At 45.3% G+C, this 24,419-nt stretch overlaps 1 protein-coding gene and 1 long non-coding RNA gene across 3 annotated transcripts in view; one reads left to right on the top strand and one right to left on the bottom strand.

The window, feature by feature from the left end:
• Positions 1–22,897, top strand: part of LOC134969396 (uncharacterized) — a 348,300-nt gene extending 325,403 nt beyond the window's left edge. For both annotated transcript variants that reach the window (XR_010189470.1, XR_010189471.1), the window contains exons 5-6: positions 21,965–22,254; positions 22,444–22,897. This is a non-coding gene — a long non-coding RNA (uncharacterized LOC134969396). The remainder of the gene's footprint in view (positions 1–21,964; positions 22,255–22,443) is intronic.
• NKD1 (NKD inhibitor of WNT signaling pathway 1) overlaps positions 3,515–24,419 on the bottom strand; it is a 137,763-nt gene continuing 116,858 nt past the window's right edge. Inside the window, exons 8-10 of the mRNA XM_063945325.1 lie at positions 22,419–22,500; positions 20,189–20,319; positions 3,515–6,201 (exon numbers count right to left, since the gene is read on the bottom strand). Of these exons, the coding sequence (XP_063801395.1) occupies positions 5,621–6,201; positions 20,189–20,319; positions 22,419–22,500 (794 nt within the window). The 3' untranslated portion in view covers positions 3,515–5,620. The remainder of the gene's footprint in view (positions 6,202–20,188; positions 20,320–22,418; positions 22,501–24,419) is intronic.

Raw genomic sequence — 24,419 nt, forward strand, 5'->3', positions numbered from 1 at the left:
CAGGGTTATCCGCAGGTGCATCTGAAGATGCGACCCTGACCATTTGTCCAACTGATCCCTTTGGAAAATTCTTGCATGGAATCTGCCGAATGGAATTGCTTCGTAAGAAGCCACCATTTTTCCCAGGACTCTTGTGCATTGATGCACAGACACCTTTCCTGGTTTTAGGAGGTTCCTGACCAGGTCGGATAACTCCTTGGCTTTTTCCTCGGGAAGAAAAACCTTTTTCTGAACCGTGTCCAGAATCATCCCTAGGAACAGCAGACGAGTTGTCGGCATTAATTGGGATTTTGGAATATTCAGAATCCATCCGTGCTGCTTTAGCACCTCTTGAGATAGTGCTAATCCCATCTCTAGCTGTTCTCTGGACCTTGCCCTTATTAGGAGATCGTCCAAGTATGGGATAATTAATACGCCTTTTCTTCGAAGAAGAATCATCATCTCGGCCATTACCTTTGTAAAGACCCGAGGTGCCGTGGACAAACCAAACGGCAGCGTCTGAAACTGATAGTGACAGTTTTGTACAACGAACCTGAGGTACCCCTGGTGTGAGGGGTAAATTGGAACGTGGAGATACGCATCCTTGATGTCCAAGGATACCATAAAGTCCCCTTCTTCCAGGTTCGCTATCACTGCTCTGAGTGACTCCATCTTGAACTTGAACTTCTTTATGTACAGGTTCAAGGACTTCAGATTTAGAATAGGCCTTACCGAGCCATCCGGCTTCGGTACCACAAATAGAGTGGAATAATACCCCTTCCCTTGTTGTAGAAGAGGTACCTTGACTATCACCTGCTGAGAGTACAGCTTGTGAATGGCTTCCAAAACCGTCTCCCTTTCGGAGGGGGACGTTGGTAAAGCAGACTTCAGGAAACGGCGAGGTGGATCTGTCTCTAATTCCAACCTGTACCCCTGAGATATTATCTGCAGGATCCAGGGATCTACCTGCGAGTGAGCCCACTGCGCGCTGTAATTTTTGAGACGACCGCCCACCGTCCCCGAGTCCGCTTGAGAAGCCCCAGCGTCATGCTGAGGCTTTTGTAGAAGCCGGGGAGGGCTTCTGTTCCTGGGAAGGAGCTGCCTGTTGCTGTCTCTTCCCTCGACCTCTGCCTCGTGGCAGATATGAATAGCCCTTTGCTCTCTTATTTTTAAAGGAACGAAAGGGCTGCGGTTGAAAAGTCGGTGCCTTTTTCTGTTGGGGAGTGACTTGAGGTAGAAAAGTGGATTTCCCGGCTGTAGCCGTGGCCACCAAATCTGATAGACCGACTCCAAATAACTCCTCCCCTTTATACGGCAAAACTTCCATATGCCGTTTTGAATCCGCATCGCCTGTCCACTGTCGCGTCCATAAAGCTCTTCTGGCCGAAATGGACATAGCACTTACCCGTGATGCCAGTGTGCAGATATCCCTCTGTGCATCACGCATATAAAGAAATGCATCCTTTATTTGTTCTAACGACAGTAAAATATTGTCCCTGTCCAGGGTATCAATATTTTCAATCAGGGACTCTGACCAAACTACCCCAGCACTGCACATCCAGGCAGTCGCTATAGCTGGTCGTAGTATAACACCTGCATGTGTGTATATACTTTTTTGGATATTTTCCATCCTCCTATCTGATGGATCTTTAAGTGCGGCCGTCTCAGGAGAGGGTAACGCCACTTGTTTAGATAAGCGTGTTAGCGCCTTGTCCACCCTAGGAGGTGTTTCCCAGCGCTCCCTAACCTCTGGCGGGAAAGGGTATAATGCCAATAATTTCTTTGAAATTATCAGCTTTTTATCAGGGGCAACCCACGCTTCATCACACACGTCATTTAATTCTTCTGATTCAGGAAAAACTATAGGTAGTTTTTTCACACCCCACATAATACCCTGTTTAGTGGTACCTGTAGTATCAGCTAAATGTAACGCCTCCTTCATTGCCAAAATCATATAACGTGTGGCCCTACTGGAAAATACGGTTGATTCGTCACCGTCACCACTGGAATCAGTGCCTGTGTCTGGGTCTGTGTCGACCGACTGAGGCAAAGGGCGTTTCACAGCCCCTGACGGTGTTTGAGGCGCCTGGACAGGCACTAATTGATTGTCCGGCCGTCTCATGTCGTCAAACGACTGCTTTAGCGTGTTGACACTATCCCGTAGTTCCATAAATAAAGGCATCCATTCCGGTGTCGACTCCCTAGGGGGTGACATCCTCATATTTGGCAATTGCTCCGCCTCCACGCCAATATCGTCCTCATACATGTCGACACACACGTACCGACACACAGCAGAATGCTCCTAACGAAGACAGGACCCACTAGCCCTTTGGGGAGACAGAGGGAGAGTTTGCCAGCACACACCAAAAGCGCTATATATATATATATCAGGGATAGCCTTATAATAAGTGCTCCCTTATAGCTGCTTTGTTATATCAAAATATCGCCATAAATTTGCCCCCCCTCTCTGTTTTACCCTGTTTCTGTAGTGCAGTGCAGGGGAGAGACTTGGGAGCCGTCCTGACCAGCGGAGCTGTGAGAGGAAATGGCGCCGTGTGCTGAGGAGATAGGCCCCGCCCCTTTTCTGGCGGGCTCGTCTCCCGCTATTTAGAGAAATCAGGCAGGGGTTAAATATCTCCATATAGCCTCTGGGGGCTATATGTGAGGTATTTTTAGCCTTTATATAGGTTACATTTGCCTCCCAGGGCGCCCCCCTCCCAGCGCCCTGCACCCTCAGTGACTGCCGTGTGAAGTGTGCTGAGAGGAAAATGGCGCACAGCTGCAGTGCTGTGCGCTACCTTTAGAAGACTGCAGGAGTCTTCAGCCGCCGATTCTGGACCTCTTCTGACTTCAGCATCTGCAAGGGGGCCGGCGGCGCGGCTCCGGTGACCATCCAGGCTGTACCTGTGATCGTCCCTCTGGAGCTTGATGTCCAGTAGCCAAGAAGCCAATCCATCCTGCACGCAGGTGAGTTGACTCCTTCTCCCCTCAGTCCCTCGCTGCAGTGATCCTGTTGCCAGCAGGAATCACTATAAAATAAAAAACCTAGCTAAACTTTTTCTAAGCAGCTCTTTAGGAGAGCCACCTAGATTGCACCCTTCTCGGCCGGGCACAAAAATCTAACTGGAGTCTGGAGGAGGGTCATAGGGGGAGGAGCCAGTGCACACCACCTGATCTGGAAAAGCTTTACTTTTTGTGCCCTGTCTCCTGCGGAGCCGCTATTCCCCATGGTCCTTTCAGGAACCCCAGCATCCACTAGGACGATAGAGAAACTAAAATTATTTTCATATGTATATAGGAGAAAAACTATTACACTGACCAATACAGAAGTATAAATGAATCGCTAAAGATGCAGTAAAAGCAGTGTGTTATTTAAAACCATATGATCCCCAATTATAATGATTTTAAAAAGACAGGTTTGTAAAGCAGCACCAAGAAAGGTCATTTTAGAAAACTGTGTAAGAAAATGATTATAGAAGTAAGCTATGTGAGCCATTTCCTCGTGAAATGAAATGATTTAGCATTTATTTGGAAGGGAATGTATTTCATCATTTTACAGAGAAATTACAGAATTAAATGGAAAGTTAGGAAAGATAAATCCAGGCAAGGAATCTGAAGAGTCAGCAGATTGTACATCCATTAAGAACGTTAGGCCCGTATGAGGCCAGATAAGAGGCAGGTGATGCAATGAAAAGCAGTGGTAGGACAGGTGCTGGTAGAAATTCCCCCAAAATAAAGCGAGAAAGTGCGTCATTCTCACTAATATTGGTCCAGTCTTTTCTGTATGGGAGACAATAACCTATAAAGGACAACCCAAATATCTGGTATATTTTTATTATGTTAAACATAAAAACAAATGGAAAAAAAAAATTAAATACACTCATTCACAATTCATTTTCTTTCTTTAAAAAAATGGGAATTTTACTAGGAAAAACAAGGCTTTTAAACACAATATTCTGTTATAATACATAAAAACTCTGAAATAAAATAATTATAATAATTAAAAAAAGAACAGAATGCTACAAATACCCAAACCACAGATTTGTTTTACCGCAAAATAATGTACCTGAGTGTACAGATAATATATTTATATATATATTTATACTATATACTTGCCAACTTTTAAAGTACAAAAAAAAAAAAAAAAGAAGATCTAGATCAGGAGAAAGCTGTGCTCTAGTTCAGGGGTTAAAGTGATGTCCATGAACTTGGAGACTGTAACCCATATATAAAGCATGGGGAGGTCTGGTAAGCTGTGCATACTGCGTAGTGTACCTCATTTAATTACCTGTCTGATAAAACCTTGAACAAAACAGTACAAACATGTACTGTAATTCAAAGCTGCCAACAAGGCAGTGGATGATTAGACTACAATGTTCTAATATCTCACTGATTGCTATGTCAGCTAATTGTATTAAATGGGTTCCAATGTATAGATAGTGTCTAGACAGTCAATAGGTCGACACCATATGGTCGACATGGTCAAAAGGTAGGCAGTGCTTAAGGTCGACAGGTACAAAAGGTTGACAGGTTAGGAAGGGTTGACCTGACCATGTTCAACACCGATATTGCCAACACAAATTATTTGGGCAAGTTTTAAATGTTTCAACTTTTGCTTGATTTACCATTCACATAGAGTAACCTGTGGCAAGTACAGCTGTAGTGGAGCAAACCAGCGTGCCCGAAGCGTGGCGAGAGGAGCAAGCTAGCCATGACACATATTTACACTGACTGTGGTCACAGGTGATTAAACATACAAAATGACACAAAAAACCCCCTCTAAAAAACGTGTGCCGACCTTTTCCATGTTGACCTTTTGACCCTAATGCATATCGACCATATGGGGTTGTCCTAATGACTGTCTATCTAACTACTCTAGATCTTCTTTACCGCTCCTGCATTAAATAAGCCTTAAGGTTGTATAAGGCACCTCTAACAATGAAAGGCTGTGGTACAGACCTGCCCTATTACACATAGTTTTGTATCAATGGGAAGATCGCTTTCCACTCTCAATAGTCTCCATGTGATAAAAATGACAACTTAAAATACCTCACATATAAATAATACCGAAGTGGAAGATAGAAGTAGTTAAGCAAAGTATATATTACGTTGGCATTTTCTTCTTGTGTTCATAAAGATAGGAATTAGGCACACCCAAGCCAACAATAATTATATATAATATATATATATATATATATATATAATATTACATACATTTATGTATAGACCAATATGCTGAGCCTACTCCCATCTTTAGAATGAACATAAAGTAAGAACAATACTAGAGGTAGTGTGCTGTTTGTGGGTTCTTTTTGTTAGTATTTCGTTTATCTGGTGTAGGAAAAACTGTTCAGGTTATTTTTCTGTTAAAGGCTTGTGTGCAATAAGTCTGTTAGATGTATATACACCACTCCATCCATAGTTCCATCATAAATGAAGTGCTTGGTGATTTTTACATTGAAGTTCCATATCTTTTTAATTGTAAGCAAAAATGATGTTTGGATCCACTCTGCTGTTCCACATAATGTCAATAAGTGTAATATTCAATCAATTTGATTTATTACTGACAAATAACTTCCTTCTCAAAATGGACTTCCAGATTATGGACTGCTCTCAAAGGCTTGAAATAGGTGGTCCTTGTTTATGTTTGGTAGAAATGGTGATAGTGGTGGTGATGCTCGTGGTGGTGATGATGTTCATGTCTTTGTGTCAATTGTCCACTTTGGCCTTCATACAGTACCATGCTTGGCAAATCCCTCACATGCTCTTTTTCCACTACGTTAGCAGGAGACTGGAAGGCCTTGCACATCTGATGGCCTTCCTTGACTTTTTGCTTGCTCTTCCTATGAGGTTGCTGAGGAGGTAAAGGGTGGTAGGGGTAGCTCTGGCCCATAAGTGCAGTTGGCAAAGTCAAAGGAATTGATACAGCATGGTTGGGTTTGCTTCTCGTTGTCCTTCCTGGTTGAGTGACCGAGGTGTTTCCATTCTTATTTGCAGCCTTGGGACTTCTTACAGAATGTCTGTTGGATTCCTGACCTCGTTGCCTTTGCTGAAGTTCTACCATCTTTGGATGAGAAGGGTCTAGTATATTGTAATGTCCAGGATCTAAAGCCTGTGACCTCCTCTGGTGAAGATGGAGAGATTCCGGTTCATGGGAACGAGATCTCATCTGATTAGAAACTCTTGTCTGTGAATCTGGTTTTTCAACTGTGGCAGGAGAACCTGAGAAATAAGCAAACAATGCAGTAATGAGGACAATCTTATTTCCAGTAAATGATTACAAATGATCTAAAGCTGGGTACACACTGGACAATGTGCAAACGACACAATGGTCATCCAAATTCCCCTTGAACGCCAGAACTAATGACATAGGGCCTAATTCAGAGTTGTTTGCAGCAGCAAATTTGTTAGTAGTTGGGCAAAATCATGTACACTGCAAGGGGGGCAGATATAACATTTGCAGAGAGAGTTAGATTTGGGTGGGGTGTGTTCAAACTGAAATCTAAACTGCAGTGTAAAAATAAAGCAGCCAGTAGTTATATCTAACTCTCTCTGCAAATGTTATATGTGCCCCCCTGCACTGCACATGGTTTTGCCCAACTGCTAACAAATTTGCTGCTGTGATCAACTCTGAATTACCCCCACAGTGAGTTCACACTGTGCAATCCTTCTACCGACCACACTATATATCTTGCATAATTTGGTTGTTAGATGACAATTTTTTTTTTTATATATGTCCGGTAGTGCATACACACTTAACGATTTGAACAAAATGTTGTTAATGATATCTTCAGATCTGTCATCTGTGGATGCGGTGAACTACGCATGGGAGCACGCAATAGTCTGTACACACTGGACGATGTGGCTGATTTGTCATTCTGATTCAGCTCGAAAACGACAAATCGCCCGTTCTATCATCTAGTGTGTACCCAGCTTAACAATGCATAAAGTACATATTATCCAAAAATAAGATTTTACTTACCGATAAATCTATTTCTCGGAGTCCGTAGTGGATGCTGGGGTTCCTGAAAGGACCATGGGGAATAGCGGCTCCGCAGGAGACAGGGCACAAAAAGTAAAGCTTTTTCCGATCAGGTGGTGTGCACTGGCTCCTCCCCCTATGACCCTCCTCCAGACTCCAGTTAGGTACTGTGCCCGGACGAGCGTACACAATAAGGGAGGATTTTGAATCCCGGGTAAGACTCATACCAGCCACACCAATCACACCGTACAACTTGTGATCTAAACCCAGTTAACAGTATGATAACAGCGGAGCCTCTGAAAGATGGCTTCCTTCAACAATAACCCGAATTAGTTAACAATAACTATGTACAATTTATGCAGATAATCCGCACTTGGGATGGGCGCCCAGCATCCACTACGGACTCCGAGAAATAGATTTATCGGTAAGTAAAATCTTATTTTCTCTATCGTCCTAGTGGATGCTGGGGTTCCCGAAAGGACCATGGGGATTATACCAAAGCTCCCAAACGGGCGGGAGAGTGCGGATGACTCTGCAGCACCGAATGAGAGAACTCCAGGTCCTCCTTAGCCAGAGTATCAAATTTGTAAAATTTTACAAACGTGTTCTCCCCTGACCACGTAGCTGCTCGGCAAAGTTGTAATGCCGAGACCCCTCGGGCAGCCGCCCAAGATGAGCCCACCTTCCTTGTGGAGTGGGCCTTTACAGATTTAGGCTGTGGCAGGCCTGCCACAGAATGTGCAAGTTGGATTGTGCTACAGATCCAACGAGCAATCGTCTGCTTAGACGCAGGAGCACCCATCTTGTTGGGTGCATACAATATAAACAACGAGTCAGATTTTCTGACTCCAGCTGTGCTTGCAATATATATTTTTAATGCTCTGACAACGTCCAGTAACTTGGAGTCCTCCAAGTCACTTGTAGCCGCAGGCACTACAATAGGCTGGTTCAGATGAAATGCTGACACCACCTTAGGGAGAAAATGCGGACGAGTCCGCAGTTCTGCCCTGTCCGAATGGAAAATCAGATATGGGCTTTTGTAAGATAAAGCTGCCAATTCTGACACTCTCCTGGCAGAAGCCAGGGCTAGAAGCATGGTCACTTTCCAAGTGAGATATTTCAAATCCACCTTATTTAGTGGTTCAAACCAATGAGATTTTAGAAAATCCAAAACTACATTGAGATCCCACGGTGCCACTGGAGGCACCACAGGGGGCTGTATATGCAGCACTCCCTTAACAAAGGTCTGGACTTCAGGGACTGAAGCCAATTCTTTTTGAAAGAAAATCGACAGGGCCGAAATTTGAACCTTAATAGATCCCAATTTGAGACCCATAGACAATCCTGATTGCAGGAAATGTAGGAATCGACCCAGTTGAAATTCCTCCGTCGGAGCACTCCGATCTTCGCACCACGCAACATATTTTCGCCAAATTCGGTGATAATGTTGCACGGTTACTTCTTTCCTTGCTTTAATCAAAGTAGGAATGACTTCTTCCGGCATGCCTTTTTCCATTAGGATCCGGCGTTCAACCGCCATGCCGTCAAACGCAGCCGCGGTAAGTCTTGAAACAGACAGGGACCCTGCTGACGCAAGTCCCTCCTTAGAGGTAGAGGCCACGGATCTTCCGTGATCATCTCTTGAAGTTCCGGGTACCAAGTCCTTCTTGGCCAATCCGGAACCACTAGTATCGTTCTTACGCCTCTTTGCCGTATAATTCTCAATACTTTTGGTATGAGAGGCAGAGGAGGAAACACATACACCGACTGGTACACCCAAGGCGTTACCAGCGCGTCCACAGCTATTGCCTGCGGATCTCTTGACCTGGCGCAATACCTGTCCAGTTTTTTGTTGAGGCGAGACGCCATCATGTCCACCATTGGTCTTTCCCAACGGGTTACCAGCATGTGGAAGACTTCTGGATGAAGTCCCCACTCTCCCGGGTGAAGATCGTGTCTGCTGAGGAAGTCTGCTTCCCAGTTGTCCACTCCCGGGATGAACACTGCTGACAGTGCTATCACATGATTCTCTGCCCAGCGAAGAATCCTTGCAGCTTCTGCCATTGCACTCCTGCTTCTTGTGCCGCCCTGTCTGTTCACATGGGCGACTGCCGTGATGTTGTCCGACTGGATCAACACCGGTTTTCCCTGAAGCAGAGGTTCTGCCTGGCTTAGAGCATTGTATATTGCTCTTAGTTCCAGAATGTTTATGTGAAGAGACGTTTCCAGGCTTGTCCATACTCCCTGGAAGTTTCTTCCTTGTGTGACTGCTCCCCAGCCTCTCAGGCTGGCGTCCGTGGTCACCAGGATCCAATCCTGTATGCCGAATCTGCGGCCCTCCAATAGATGAGGACTCTGCAACCACCACAGAAGAGACACCCTTGTCCTTGGAGACAGGGTTATCCGTAGGTGCATCTGAAGATGCGACCCTGACCATTTGTCCAACAGATCCCTTTGGAAAATTCTTGCGTGGAATCTGCCGAATGGAATTGCTTCGTAAGAAGCCACCATTTTTCCCAGGACTCTTGTGCATTGATGTACAGACACCTTTCCTGGTTTTAGGAGGTTCCTGACAAGCTCGGATAACTCCTTGGCTTTTTCCTCCGGGAGAAAAACCTTTTTCTGAACCGTGTCCAGAATCATCCCTAGGAACAGCAGACGAGTTGTCGGCATTAACTGGGATTTTGGAATATTCAGAATCCACCCGTGCTGTTTTAGCACTTCTTGAGACAGTGCTAATCCCATCTCTAGCTGTTCTCTGGACCTCGCCCTTATTAGGAGATCGTCCAAGTATGGGATAATTAATACGCCTTTTCTTCGAAGAAGAATCATCATCTCGGCCATTACCTTTGTAAAGATCCGAGGTGCCGTGGACAATCCGAACGGCAGCGTCTGAAACTGATAGTGACAGTTTTGTACAACGAACCTGAGGTACCCCTGGTGTGAGGGGTAAATTGGAACGTGGAGATACGCATCCTTGATGTCCAAGGATACCATAAAGTCCCCCTCTTCCAGGTTCGCTATCACTGCTCTGAGTGACTCCATTTTGAACTTGAACTTCTTTATGTACAGGTTCAAGGACTTCAGATTTAGAATAGGCCTTACCGAGCCATCCGGCTTCGGTACCACAAAAAGAGTGGAATAATACCCCTTCCCTTGTTGTAGAAGAGGTACCTTGACTATCACCTGCTGAGAGTACAGCTTGTGAATGGCTTCCAAAACCGTCTCCCTTTCGGAGGGGGACGTTGGTAAAGCAGACTTCAGGAAACGGCGAGGTGGATCTGTCTCTAATTCCAACCTGTACCCTTGAGATATTATCTGCAGGATCCAGGGATCTACCTGCGAGTGAGCCCACTGCGCGCTGTAATTTTTGAGACGACCGCCCACCGTCCCCGAGTCCGCTTGAGAAGCCCCAGCGTCATGCTGAGGCTTTTGTAGAAGCCGGGGAGGGCTTCTGTTCCTGGGAAGGGGCTGCGTGTTGCTGTCTCTTCCCTCGACCTTTGCCTCGTGGCAGATATGAATAGCCCTTTGCTCTCTTATTTTTAAAGGAACGAAAGGGCTGCGGTTGAAAAGTCGGTGCCTTTTTCTGTTGGGGAGTGACTTGAGGTAGAAAGGTGGATTTCCCGGCTGTAGCCGTGGCCACCAAATCTGATAGACCGACTCCAAATAACTCCTCCCCTTTATACGGCAAAACTTCCATATGCCGTTTTGAATCCGCATCGCCTGTCCACTGTCGCGTCCATAAAGCTCTTCTGGCCGAAATGGACATAGCACTTACCCGTGATGCCAGTGTGCAGATATCCCTCTGTGCATCACGCATATAAAGAAATGCATCCTTTATTTGTTCTAACGACAGTAAAATATTGTCCCTGTCCAGGGTATCAATATTTTCAATCAGGGACTCTGACCAAACTACCCCCGCACTGCCCATCCAGGCAGTCGCTACAGCTGGTCGTAGTATAACACCTGCATGTGTGTATATACTTTTTTGGATATTTTCCATCCTCCTATCTGATGGATCTTTAAGTGCGGCCGTCTCAGGAGAGGGTAACGCCACTTGTTTAGATAAGCGTGTTAGCGCCTTGTCCACCCTAGGAGGTGTTTCCCAGCGCTCCCTAACCTCTGGCGGGAAAGGGTATAATGCCAATAATTTCTTTGAAATGATCAGCTTTTTATCAGGGGCAACCCACGCTTCATTACACACGTCATTTAATTCTTCTGATTCAGGAAAAACTATAGGTAGTTTTTTCATACCCCACATAATACCCTGTTTAGTGGTACCTGTAGTATCAGCTAAATGTAACGCCTCCTTCATTGCCAAAATCATATAACGTGTGGCCCTACTGGAAAATACGGTTGATTCGTCACCGTCACCACTGGAGTCATCGCCTGTGTCTGGGTCTGTGTCGACCGACTGAGGCAAAGGGCGTTTCACAGCCCCTGACGGTGTTTGAGTCGCCTGGACAGGCACTAATTGATTGTCCGGCCGCCTCATGTCGTCAAACGACTGCTTTAGCGTGTTGACACTATCCCGTAATTCCATAAATAAAGGCATCCATTCTGGTGTCGACTCCCTAGGGGGTGACATCCTCATATTTGGCAATTGCTCCGCCTCCACACCAATATCGTCCTCATACATGTCGACACACACGTACCGACACACAGCAGACACACAGGGAATGCTCCTAATGAAGACAGGACCCACTAGCCCTTTGGGGAGACAGAGGGAGAGTTTGCCAGCACACACCAAAAGCGCTATATATATATCAGGGATAGCCTTATAATAAGTGCTCCCTTATAGCTGCTTTGTTATATCAAAATATCGCCATAAATGTGCCCCCCCCTCTCTGTTTTACCCTGTTTCTGTAGTGCAGTGCAGGGGAGAGACTTGGGAGCCGTCCTGACCAGCGGAGCTGTGAGAGGAAATGGCGCCGTGTGCTGAGGAGATAGGCCCCGCCCCTTTTCTGGCGGGCTCGTCTCCCGCTATTTAGAAAAATTAGGCAGGGGTTAAATATCTCCATATAGCCTCTAGGGCTATATGTGAGGTATTTTTAGCCTTTTTAGGTAATCATTTTGCCTCCCAGGGCGCCCCCCTCCCAGCGCCCTGCACCCTCAGTGACTGCCGTGTGAAGTGTGCTGAGAGGAAAATGGCGCACAGCTGCAGTGCTGTGCGCTACCTTTTGAAGACTGCAGGAGTCTTCAGCCGCCGATTCTGGACCTCTTCTGACTTCAGCATCTGCAAGGGGGCCGGCGGCGTGGCTCCGGTGACCATCCAGGCTGTACCTGTGATCGTCCCTCTGGAGCTTGATGTCCAGTAGCCAAGAAGCCAATCCATCCTGCACGCAGGTGAGTTGACTCCTTCTCCCCTCAGTCCCTCGCTGCAGTGATCCTGTTGCCAGCAGGAATCACTGTAAAATAAAAAACCTAGCTAAACTTTTTCTAAGCAGCTCTTTAGGAGAGCCACCTAGATTGCACCCTTCTCGGCCGGGCACAAAAATCTAACTGGAGTCTGGAGGAGGGTCATAGGGGGAGGAGCCAGTGCACACCACCTGATCGGAAAAAGCTTTACTTTTTGTGCCCTGTCTCCTGCGGAGCCGCTATTCCCCATGGTCCTTTCAGGAACCCCAGCATCCACTAGGACGATAGAGAAACACACATAACATGTTAGTTCTTACTTTGGTTAACTTTATAGTCAAATCCAATGTAAAATACTTCTACTAACATACCAGGACATAAATGACAAACATACATTTCCTTTCTTGTCTCAAACAAATTCCCATTTCTAACCTGCTCAGCCCAATATATGCATCTCTCAACCAGAATCATTAACTGCTCATTACAGGACTTTTTGGGGGCAACACCCAATCTGTGGAATCCCCTCCTTCATACTAGCCTCCAAACCTTCAAGCATTCCCTGAAAACTCAACTCTTCAGTCAAGCTTATAAAATTCCTGAATCACCCACTTAATGTCCATAAATTAATCTAGCTAATTATCTCCCATCTACACAGTTCAAACAAAGTTTACATGTCTTTGTCCATACTCAAACAACCCTCAGACCCAAGTGCAAAATTGCTGCCAACATGGCTAGATGACTGGTTCATACAGCCTACTAAGCACTTTATACCCTTGCAATTTTGCTGGATCGGTATACAATGTGTACACTTATCTCTATGTATCAAAGTCCTAATTACCCACAGGATTATGCTGGCACTATATATATATACCGGACATACATATATATATTAAAAACTGTTTATTTAGAAAAAGAATACACCCATGAAGCGGCTTCCACCACAGTGTCGGAGACACTGGCACAAAGGTCATCCTCTACTCTCCCGGTGATCTGTTCCGATCACTGGGAGAGTAGAGGATGACCTTTGTGCCAGCAACAAGGGTAAGTATAGTCAGGAAGGAGTAGGAAGTGGACTTGTTGTAAGACAGTCCAAAACTACTAGTTGTCGAATACAAAGAGTGATGCGCCAAGCACCAGGTATGGCCTTGTTTAAAATAAGATTTTACTTACCGATAAATCTATTTCTCGGAGTCCGTAGTGGATGCTGGGGTTCCTGAAAGGACCATGGGGAATAGCGGCTCCGCAGGAGACAGGGCACAAAAAGTAAAGCTTTTCCGATCAGGTGGTGTGCACTGGCTCCTCCCCCTATGACCCTCCTCCAGACTCCAGTTAGGTACTGTGCCCGGACGAGCGTACACAATAAGGGAGGATTTTGAATCCCGGGTAAGACTCATACCAGCCACACCAATCACACCGTACAACTTGTGATCTAAACCCAGTTAACAGTATGATAACAGCGGAGCCTCTGAAAGATGGCTTCCTTCAACAATAACCCGAATTAGTTAACAATAACTATGTACAACTTATGCAGATAATCCGCACTTGGGATGGGCGCCCAGCATCCACTACGGACTCCGAGAAATAGATTTATCGGTAAGTAAAATCTTATTTTCTCTATCGTCCTAGTGGATGCTGGGGTTCCTGAAAGGACCATGGGGATTATACCAAAGCTCCCAAACGGGCGGGAGAGTGCGGATGACTCTGCAGCACCGAATGAGAGAACTCCAGGTCCTCCTTAGCCAGAGTATCAAATTTGTAAAATTTTACAAACGTGTTCTCCCCTGACCACGTAGCTGCTCGGCAAAGTTGTAATGCCGAGACCCCTCGGGCAGCCGCCCAAGATGAGCCCACCTTCCTTGTGGAGTGGGCCTTTACAGATTTAGGCTGTGGCAAGCCTGCCACAGAATGTGCAAGTTGGATTGTGCTACAGATCCAACGAGCAATCGTCTGCTTAGACGCAGGAGCACCCATCTTGTTGGGTGCATACAATATAAACAACGAGTCAGATTTTCTGACTCCAGCTGTCCTTGCAATATATATTTTTAATGCTCTGACAACGTCCAGTAACTTGGAGTCCTCCAAGTCACTTGTAGCCGCAGGCACTACAATAGGCTGGTTCAGATGAAATGCTGACACCACCTTAGGGAGAAAATGCGGACGAGTCCGCAGTTCTGCCCTGTCCGAATGGAAAATCAGATATGGGCTTTTGTAAGATAAAGCTGCCAATTCTGACACTCTCCTGGCAGAAGCCAGGGCTAGAAGCATGGTCACTTTCCATGTGAGATATTTCAAATCCACCTTTTTTAGTGGTTCAAACCAATGAGATTTTAGGAAGTCCAAAACCACATTTAGATCCCACGGTGCCACTGGAGGCACCACAGGAGGCTGTATATGCAGCACTCCCTTAACAAAGATCTGGACTTCAGGGACTGAAGCCAATTCTTTTTGAAAGAAAATCGACAGGGCCGAAATTTGAACCTTAATAGATCCCAATTTGAGACCCATTGACAATCCTGATTGCAGGAAATGTAGGAATCGACCCAGTTGAAATTCCTCCGTCGGAGCACTCCGATCTTCGCACCACGCAACATATTTTCGCCAAATTCGGTGATAATGTTGCACGGTTACTTCCTTCCTTGCTTTAATCAAAGTAGGAATGACTTCTTCCGGCATGCCTCTTTCCTTTAGGATCCGGCGTTCAACCGCCATGCCGTCAAACGCAGCCGCGGTAAGTCTTGAAACAGACAGGGACCCTGCTGAAGCAAGTCCCTCCTTAGAGGTAGAGGCCACGGATCTTCCGTGATCATCTCTTGAAGTTCCGGGTACCAAGTCCTCCTTGGCCAATCCGGAACCACTAGTATCGTTCTTACGCCTCTTTGCCGTATAATTCTCAATACTTTTGGTATGAGAGGCAGAGGAGGAAACACATACACCGACTGGTACACCCAAGGCGTTACCAGCGCGTCCACAGCTATTGCCTGCGGATCTCTTGACCTGGCGCAATACCTGTCCAGTTTTTTGTTGAGGCGAGACGCCATCATGTCCACCATTGGTCTTTCCCAACGGGTTACCAGCATGTGGAAGACTTCTGGATGAAGTCCCCACTCTCCCGGGTGAAGATCGTGTCTGCTGAGGAAGTCTGCTTCCCAGTTGTCCACTCCCGGGATGAACACTGCTGACAGTGCTATCACATGATTCTCTGCCCAGCGAAGAATCCTTGCAGCTTCTGCCATTGCCCTCCTGCTTCTTGTGCCGCCCTGTCTGTTCACATGGGCGACTGCCGTGATGTTGTCCGACTGGATCAATACCGGTTTTCCCTGAAGCAGAGGTTCTGCCTGGTTTAGAGCATTGTATATTGCTCTTAGTTCCAGAATGTTTATGTGAAGAGACGTTTCCAGGCTCGTCCATACTCCCTGGAAGTTTCTTCCTTGTGTGACTGCTCCCCAGCCTCTCAGGCTGGCGTCCGTGGTCACCAGGATCCAATCCTGTATGCCGAATCTGCGGCCCTCCAATAGATGAGCACTCTGCAACCACCACAGAAGAGACACCCTTGTCCTTGGAGACAGGGTTATCCGTAGGTGCATCTGAAGATGCGACCCTGACCATTTGTCCAACAGATCCCTTTGGAAAATTCTTGCGTGGAATCTGCCGAATGGAATCGCTTCGTAAGAAGCCACCATTTTTCCCAGGACTCTTGTGCATTGATGTACAGACACCTTTCCTGGTTTTAGGAGGTTCCTGACAAGCTCGGATAACTCCTTGGCTTTTTCCTCCGGGAGAAAAACCTTTTTCTGAACCGTGTCCAGAATCATCCCTAGGAACAGCAGACGAGTTGTCGGCATTAACTGGGATTTTGGAATATTCAGAATCCACCCGTGCTGTTTTAGCACTTCTTGAGACAGTGCTAATCCCATCTCTAGCTGTTCTCTGGACCTCGCCCTTATTAGGAGATCGTCCAAGTATGGGATAATTAATACGCCTTTTCTTCGAAGAAGAATCATCATCTCGGCCATTACCTTTGTAAAGATCCGAGGTGCCGTGGACAATCCGAACGGCAGCGTCTGAAACTGATAGTGACAGTTTTGTACAACGAACCTGAGGTACCCCTGGTGTGAGGGGTAAATTGGAACGTGGAGATACGCATCCTTGATGTCCAAGGATACCATAAAGTCCCCCTCTTCCAGGTTCGCTATCACTGCTCTGAGTGACTCCATTTTGAACTTGAACTTCTTTATGTACAGGTTCAAGGACTTCAGATTTAGAATAGGCCTTACCGAGCCATCCGGCTTCGGTACCACAAAAAGAGTGGAATAATACCCCTTCCCTTGTTGCAGAAGAGGTACCTTGACTATCACCTGCTGAGAGTACAGCTTGTGAATGGCTTCCAACACCGTCTCCCTTTCGGAGGGGGACGTTGGTAAAGCAGACCTCAGGAAACGGCGAGGTGGATCTGTCTCTAATTCCAACCTGTATCCCTGAGATATTATCTGCAGGATCCAGGGATCTACTTGCGAGTGAGCCCACTGCGCGCTGTAATTTTTGAGACGACCGCCCACCGTCCCCGAGTCCGCTTGAGAAGCCCCAGCGTCATGCTGAGGCTTTTGTAGAAGCCGGGGAGGGCTTCTGATCCTGGGAAGGAGCTGCGTGTTGCTGTCTCTTCCCTCGACCTTTGCCTCGTGGCAAATATGAATAGCCCTTTGCTCTCTTATTTTTAAAGGAACGAAAGGGCTGCGGTTGAAAAGTCGGTGCCTTTTTCTGTTGGGGAGTGACTTGAGGTAGAAAGGTGGATTTCCCGGCTGTAGCCGTGGCCACCAAATCTGATAGACCGACTCCAAATAACTCCTCCCCCTTATACGGCAAAACTTCCATATGCCGTTTTGAATCCGCATCGCCTGTCCACTGTCGCGTCCATAAAGCTCTTCTGGCCGAAATGGACATAGCACTTACCCGTGATGCCAGTGTGCATATATCCCTCTGTGCATCACGCATATAAAGAAATGCATCCTTTATTTGTTCTAACGACAGTAAAATATTGTCCCTGTCCAGGGTATCAATATTTTCAATCAGGGATTCTGACCAAACTACCCCCGCACTGCCCATCCAGGCAGTTGCTACAGCTGGTCGTAGTATAACACCTGCATGTGTGTATATACTTTTTTGGATATTTTCCATCCTCCTATCTGATGGATCTTTAAGTGCGGCCGTCTCAGGAGAGGGTAACGCCACTTGTTTAGATAAGCGTGTTAGCGCCTTGTCCACCCTAGGAGGTGTTTCCCAGCGCTCCCTAACCTCTGGCGGGAAAGGGTATAATGCCAATAATTTCTTTGAAATGATCAGCTTTTTATCAGGGGCAACCCACGCTTCATTACACACGTCATTTAGTTCTTCTGATTCAGGAAAAACTATAGGTAGTTTTTTCATACCCCACATAATACCCTGTTTAGTGGTACCTGTAGTATCAGCTAAATGTAACGCCTCCTTCATTGCCAAAATCATATAACGTGTGGCCCTACTGGAAAATACGGTTGATTGGTCACCGTCACCACTGGAGTCATCGCCTGTGTCTGGGTCTGTGTCGACCGACTGAGGCAAAGGGCGTTTCACAGCCCCTGACGGTGTTTGAGTCGCCTGGACAGGCACTAATTGATTGTCCGGCCGTCTCATGTCGTCAAACGACTGCTTTAGCGTGTTGACACTATCCCGTAGTTCCATAAATAAAGGCATCCATTCTGGTGTCGACCCCCTAGGAGGTGACATCCCCATATTTGGCAATTGCTCCGCCTCCACACCAATATCGTCCTCATACATGTCGACACACACGTACCGACACACAGCAGACACACAGGGAATGCTCCTAATGAAGACAGGACCCACTAGCCCTTTGGGGAGACAGAGGGAGAGTTTGCCAGCACACACCAAAAGCGCTATATATATATCAGGGATAGCCTTATAATAAGTGCTCCCCTATAGCTGCTTTGTTATATAAAAATATCGCCATAAATTTGCCCCCCCTCTCTGTTTTACCCTGTTTCTGTAGTGCAGTGCAGGGGAGAGACCTGGGAGCCGTCCTGACCAGCGGAGCTGTGAGAGGAAATGGCGCCGTGTGCTGAGGAGATAGGCCCCGCCCCTTTTCCGGCGGGCTCGTCTCCCGCTATTTTGAGAAATCAGGCAGGGGTTAAATATCTCCATATAGCCTCTAGGGCTATATGTGAGGTATTTTTAGCCTTTATAGGTACTCATTTTGCCTCCCAGGGCGCCCCCCTCCCAGCGCCCTGCACCCTCAGTGACTGCCGTGTGAAGTGTGCTGAGAGGAAAATGGCGCACAGCTGCAGTGCTGTGCGCTACCTTTAGAAGACTGCAGGAGTCTTCAGCCGCCGATTCTGGACCTCTTCTGTCTTCAGCATCTGCAAGGGGGCCGGCGGCGCGGCTCCGGTGACCATCCAGGCTGTACCTGTGATCGTCCCTCTGGAGCTTGATGTCCAGTAGCCAAGAAGCCAATCCATCCTGCACGCAGGTGAGTTGACTCCTTCTCCCCTCAGTCCCTCGCTGCAGTGATCCTGTTGCCAGCAGGAATCACTGTAACATAAAAAACCTAGCTAAACTTTCTCTAAGCAGCTCTTTAGGAGAGCCACCTAGATTGCACCCTTCTCGGCCGGGCACAAAAATCTAACTGGAGTCTGGAGGAGGGTCATAGGGGGAGGAGCCAGTGCACACCACCTGATCGGAAAAGCTTTACTTTTTGTGCCCTGTCTCCTGCGGAGCCGCTATTCCCCATGGTCCTTTCAGGAACCCCAGCATCCACTAGGACGATAGAGAAAAAATATTAATATGGCTTCTAGAGAGGACCGTTAAAATGGTAGCTAAGACTGATGTTGAATTATACATCAGTATGGCTGCTCCCGCTAAACTTAATAATTATAGACGTTGGATGTGTATACTGATTTAATAATTAGATGTGTACAATGCTATAATATGTCAAAATGTAGACAATCTTGTTCCTGATTGTGTGTCCATAGTCTAAGTGGGTAGGTTTACCCGACATTAACTCAGTTGGTGATGGTAGCTTCTTACGAACACTCCGTTTTGTTGTCTATCTGAGTTTTTAACTTACCACATGGACTACTTCAAGAACAGAAGATTTTAGGGGGTATATTTACTAAAGTACAGGTTTTCAAACGTGGACATGTTGCCCATAGCAACCAATCAGATTCTACTTATTTATCTAGCACCTTCTAGACGATATTAGCTAGAACCTGATTTGTTGCTATAGGCAACATCTCCTCATTTGAAAACCTGCACTATATACCCCTAGGTACATTAGGCATTAATTAGTATATCTACAATACTGGAAATAGTATTGTGGACTGAATATTGTTTTTTGTATGATGGTACAAGCATTTATTTCATGAATAGGGCACTAATATGTATTAACTTTATTAATGAGGCACTATCATTTATTTCATGAAGGGAACTGCTATTTACAGAATTGGAAGGAGATTATTGTTAACTAATAATGAAAAAAATTAAAACATACATGGTAAGATATGTAGCTATCCAGCCATTTTTTTCTATGGGATTTCTTGCGGTTGGATAAACCACAGGTTGTTACATTTAACAATACCTAATGATATCTATTCCTATCATATAGCAAAATGGTGAATCGATGTCTGACTTTGTGATTTCTTAGAGATTTAACAAGACCTCGCTTTAGGACATTTCCCTCCAGACTCTGCTGCTACTACTGTAAAAATAAGTTTTCACCTGTGAAGGGTTTCATGTCACAAAAATACAGCCAATCCAGGCTTTCAGATAAACTACGTTTTAGCTTTCCTGTAGCCTATTTTCCAGAACGACACTCTCAGTAACACGTACCTGGTCCAAACCTTGATGTGTAGTTTTCTATTCCTGCAAGATCCAAGTAGTGGTTTCTCCGTTCAATGTTCTCATCTACGCATTGCCGGAGACATTCTGTCTGTTCTGTTTCATTTTCAGCTGGGTTATGTCTGCAGGAGATAACAAAGAACAGGATACATCTGGGAACCACTCGCATAACATCTATAAACAGATTAAAGCATCTGCATACAATTTTTTCTTTTCTTTTTTTTACAAGCTAGAGAAATTTTCAGCATTTTGCTGTCTGATCTCTTTTTTTTTGCTTCATCTTAAACACAGAATTTGACCCTAGACCTGATTAGAATATAATGTGCAGAATCTGAAAGCCTGATCAGAGAAATGTATGGCTGTACATTTTCTGATTAATCTCCCTACGGAAAGACTCCTGTTGTAGCGTCTTGCAGCAACTGGGACAGCATAGATTTCCATATGGGCTGGAACTAGTCTAACACCCAGTGTAATAAACGAAGCATTGTTCTAACTCCAGAACTACAGCGGTTACTGCAATCTACAGCAGGGATAGGCAACGTCCGGCACTCCAGCTGCTGTGGAACTATACATCTTAACAGCACAACTGTAGCCTGCATGCTGGGATTTATAGTTCCACAGCAACTGGAGTGTCACAGGTTGCATATTCCTGATTTAGAGAATGTTTAAACCTTGATTACAGTTTTTCAAAAACAATAGTTTGATTTGATGTAAGCTTATAAAAAATATAAGTTAGGACTTATAAATAGTACATCTAAGATATACAAGTTGAGCCTCCCATATGCGGAATTCCAAAATCTGACATTTTTTGAGCGCAACTGCGATTGTGCACATTGAACGAAAGGTGTCACTAACATTGTTTCATGCACAAAACTATACAAAATATTGTGTAAAATTACCTTCAGGCTATGTGTATAAGGTGTATATGAAACATACATGCATTTTCCAATAACATCTGTCCTTTGCAATCACTGGGTTTCCAGGTTTAGGACCTGGGAGCCCTTCTGTGCATGCGCAGAGTGACACAGCGGCCGTGCAGGGTGCTGGGAGGGATCCGATTGGATTAATATCAGGGGAAATTGTGGAAAGAAGACCATAGGCTTCTATTGGGTAACGCCAGCTACAGATGGCGTTACCCACCAGCTCCAGGCGTCGGTGGGTACATCCCACCCTTGAGGGACGAATCGTAGCATCACACAGAAGGGGCAGAGCAATGATGAGAATCATTCATCACGCCCTGTCCCTGCCACTTCACTAGGAAATGGGCAGGTTGCTGGAGAGAAACCTGTTGTCCCAGGAGTGGGGGACTATTCAGGAGATTGCCAGACATTCTGGGAGAGTGAGCAGCTATGCTCTAACACAGGGATGGGGAACCTTCGGCCCTCCAGCTGTTGTTGAACTACACATACCAGCATGCCTTGCTACAGTTTTGCTATTTGGCCATGCTATAACTGTTGCAGGGCATGCTGGGATGTGTAGTTCAACAACAGCTGGAGGGCCGAAGGTTCTCTATCCCTGCTCTAAACTTGTGACGATAGAGGTAATATCAATGAAGAAGAGACATAAAATGTATTCAACAAGTCCATTTATAGAAGGTGGTTGCAAGTTTTGTATTTATTCTTACTAAACCATATAATTGTGATTTAAGTTACTTAGATTTGTCAGGGAATGTCTCTAGACTGATCTATATAATGTCCCCATTGTGTCTCCTTATCTCAGCATCACATTTTTAGCTCTTAGACATAACACTCTCTTTTATCTTTTCAGCAGTCTGACTTCACCCTCTAAATATACTGAACTCAGTAAATCCCAGAACTGTAAATTCAAGGTTGCGGAGGCCACAAGATGTTCTTTATCACAGAGAATGGTCTAAGCCAGCGCCAGAGTCTCTCCACCCAGAGACCCAGCACAGACACAAGAGCTACAGCCACGCTTGGAATGTAAGACACGAGGCACTGGGAGGGAGAGTACAGATCATCTGCTGCCAACAGAAATAATCCGGGAGGAACACGGGACCCTAACTTTCCTTCTCAATTCACTATTACAGATTTTAGGCAGTAAGTCTATGTAACAAAAGATTCCATTTCTTTTCAGGCACAATAATAATTGAAGCATAGCATAGACGATCTGCTTCCTCTAAAATAACTAATTAACATGGATTTAGTTTTTCTTTCTGACCAGCATATGAGTGCATATTAGCATTGTAGCTAATAGAATGTACCTTGACGATCCCCGTTTCTTTTCAGAGTTCCGCAAATCGTCGTTGACCTTACTCTCGCTCCGGTGTCTCCCACTCTGCATCTCTGCAAGTAAACAAGCTGGCAGTCATTAGTCTGACAAGACGCCCACTCCACTCAAGTGTGGTAGACAACCTCCCTAGAATGTAGCTATACAGGTAGCCAACAATTCCAACAATGACTCACAGTATAATCCTCTCTTATTATAGATGGTAATACAATAGGGATATTGTTGGTTAGGAGAGGTTTGGTTGTTAAGTGGATTATCCACCTTCTGATGACTTAATTTTTGGGCTTGTACATGATCTGCTGGAATTTTTACTAAATTCATTGCTTAATATGAGGGTAATCCAAAAAATAAAGACCGTTTGGCTGTAGAATTTTTTTTTGGTGTTAAACAGAGGACCTTTGTCTATTGCTACACATAATTACCTCCCTTATTTAAGCATTTATCATATCTGTCTGCAAGCTTTAGAATCCTCTTGTTGTATTCGGCTGCCTCCAACCCACTGTACCTGTTGCTGACTGCAACCTTCAACTCATCATCACTTCCAAGACATTGAGGTGTAAACTGCTGGAAGCAGCGTCTGGACTATAGGATGGATGATTAAAAACCTCCCACTCAAAACTGTGACAAGTGATGGGCGCCTCAGTCAATCTTCGTCATGCACATTGTCCATTATTGAACATTTCACACCACTTTCTTACACCACCATACACCTGCTTTACATGACGATAAACGTTGTCAGATCTCACTTTCTACTCATTCAAGAGTCAAATAACATCCTCACTTCCCAGTCAGAAGGATTTTGTATTGTAGGGTTCATTTTAACAATGCACATCACCAATAGCAACCATGTCAGCACACCACTCAAGAGCACTTAGAAAATAGGTTAGGGACAGCGCCCAATCATGAACTGGGGAGGGTGAATGATCTGAGTAGTGGGAATGTGCAAATGGCCTTTACTTCCTGGATTGAGTGGTTTATTTTCCTTTCCCTGCGTTACAACACAGACCTGCACACATATTTCAAAATCTGGATACAAATAAAAAATGTGATCCCGATGTCTCCAGAATGAGCCATTCTATAATCCATAACACCAAATTTAGTCGATACATTTATGGTACTAGTTGGGTCCTGCGAGCTCTTATGAAGTGCAAACTCGCACTGTGAATTTCATTTGCAATCCAAACCTAAACTTGCACTGATTTTCTACATGAAATTTGCGTTTTGTTCTGCGGACCCTGATGAGCAGGTGAAAAGATAGGAAAAATTTTAAGGAGAAAAAAATATTGGGACACAGTGCAGAACGTTTGGTGCACCCCTCCTAATAAATAATCACGCTCTATTGGAGGAGTTTAAATAGCATAATGTGGCCAGTAAAGACGTTCTTTTAAAAACCTCCAGTACTTTCTTTATGACCTAACAGCCTTCCATATGCTTCTGCTCAGATGTCACTTTTTGGGAGACCAGGATGGTGTGCCCACTTTTTCATGCACTTTTCCTGTGAGTTTCATGAAACAATCTTGTTTTCACAAACTTGTACCTAATCAGATTAACCCCTTAGATTACCACTCCCACTTCCAGGAGCAACCAAGAAACACATCCTGCAGGCAAGGCTACAGAACACTCACCTAACTATCACTTTTTGTAAGATTAGTATATCTAAAAAAAATTCCAATACACCAAAGAAGATCCAGCCAGAGGTTATCCACGCTCAGGGACTAACTGTAAATTGGTCGTAAAAAAAAAAGAAAAGAAAAAGCAAGTACCTTTGCACCTGGACAAACCATGTTGCAATGCAAAGGGTGTAAATACATTTAGTGTTTTGCATGCAGAGTAAACACTGGCTGCTTTTGGATGTAGCCCACAAATGCTGGACAGCTGTATATTCACACTGCAATTCAGATTTCAGTTTGGACACGCCTCTCTCAAATCTAAATATCTCTGCACATTTTACATCTACCCCCCAGCAGTGCAACAT

This window comes from Pseudophryne corroboree, chromosome 11, assembly GCF_028390025.1.
Source record: "Pseudophryne corroboree isolate aPseCor3 chromosome 11, aPseCor3.hap2, whole genome shotgun sequence".
Lineage (NCBI taxonomy): Eukaryota > Metazoa > Chordata > Amphibia > Anura > Myobatrachidae > Pseudophryne > Pseudophryne corroboree.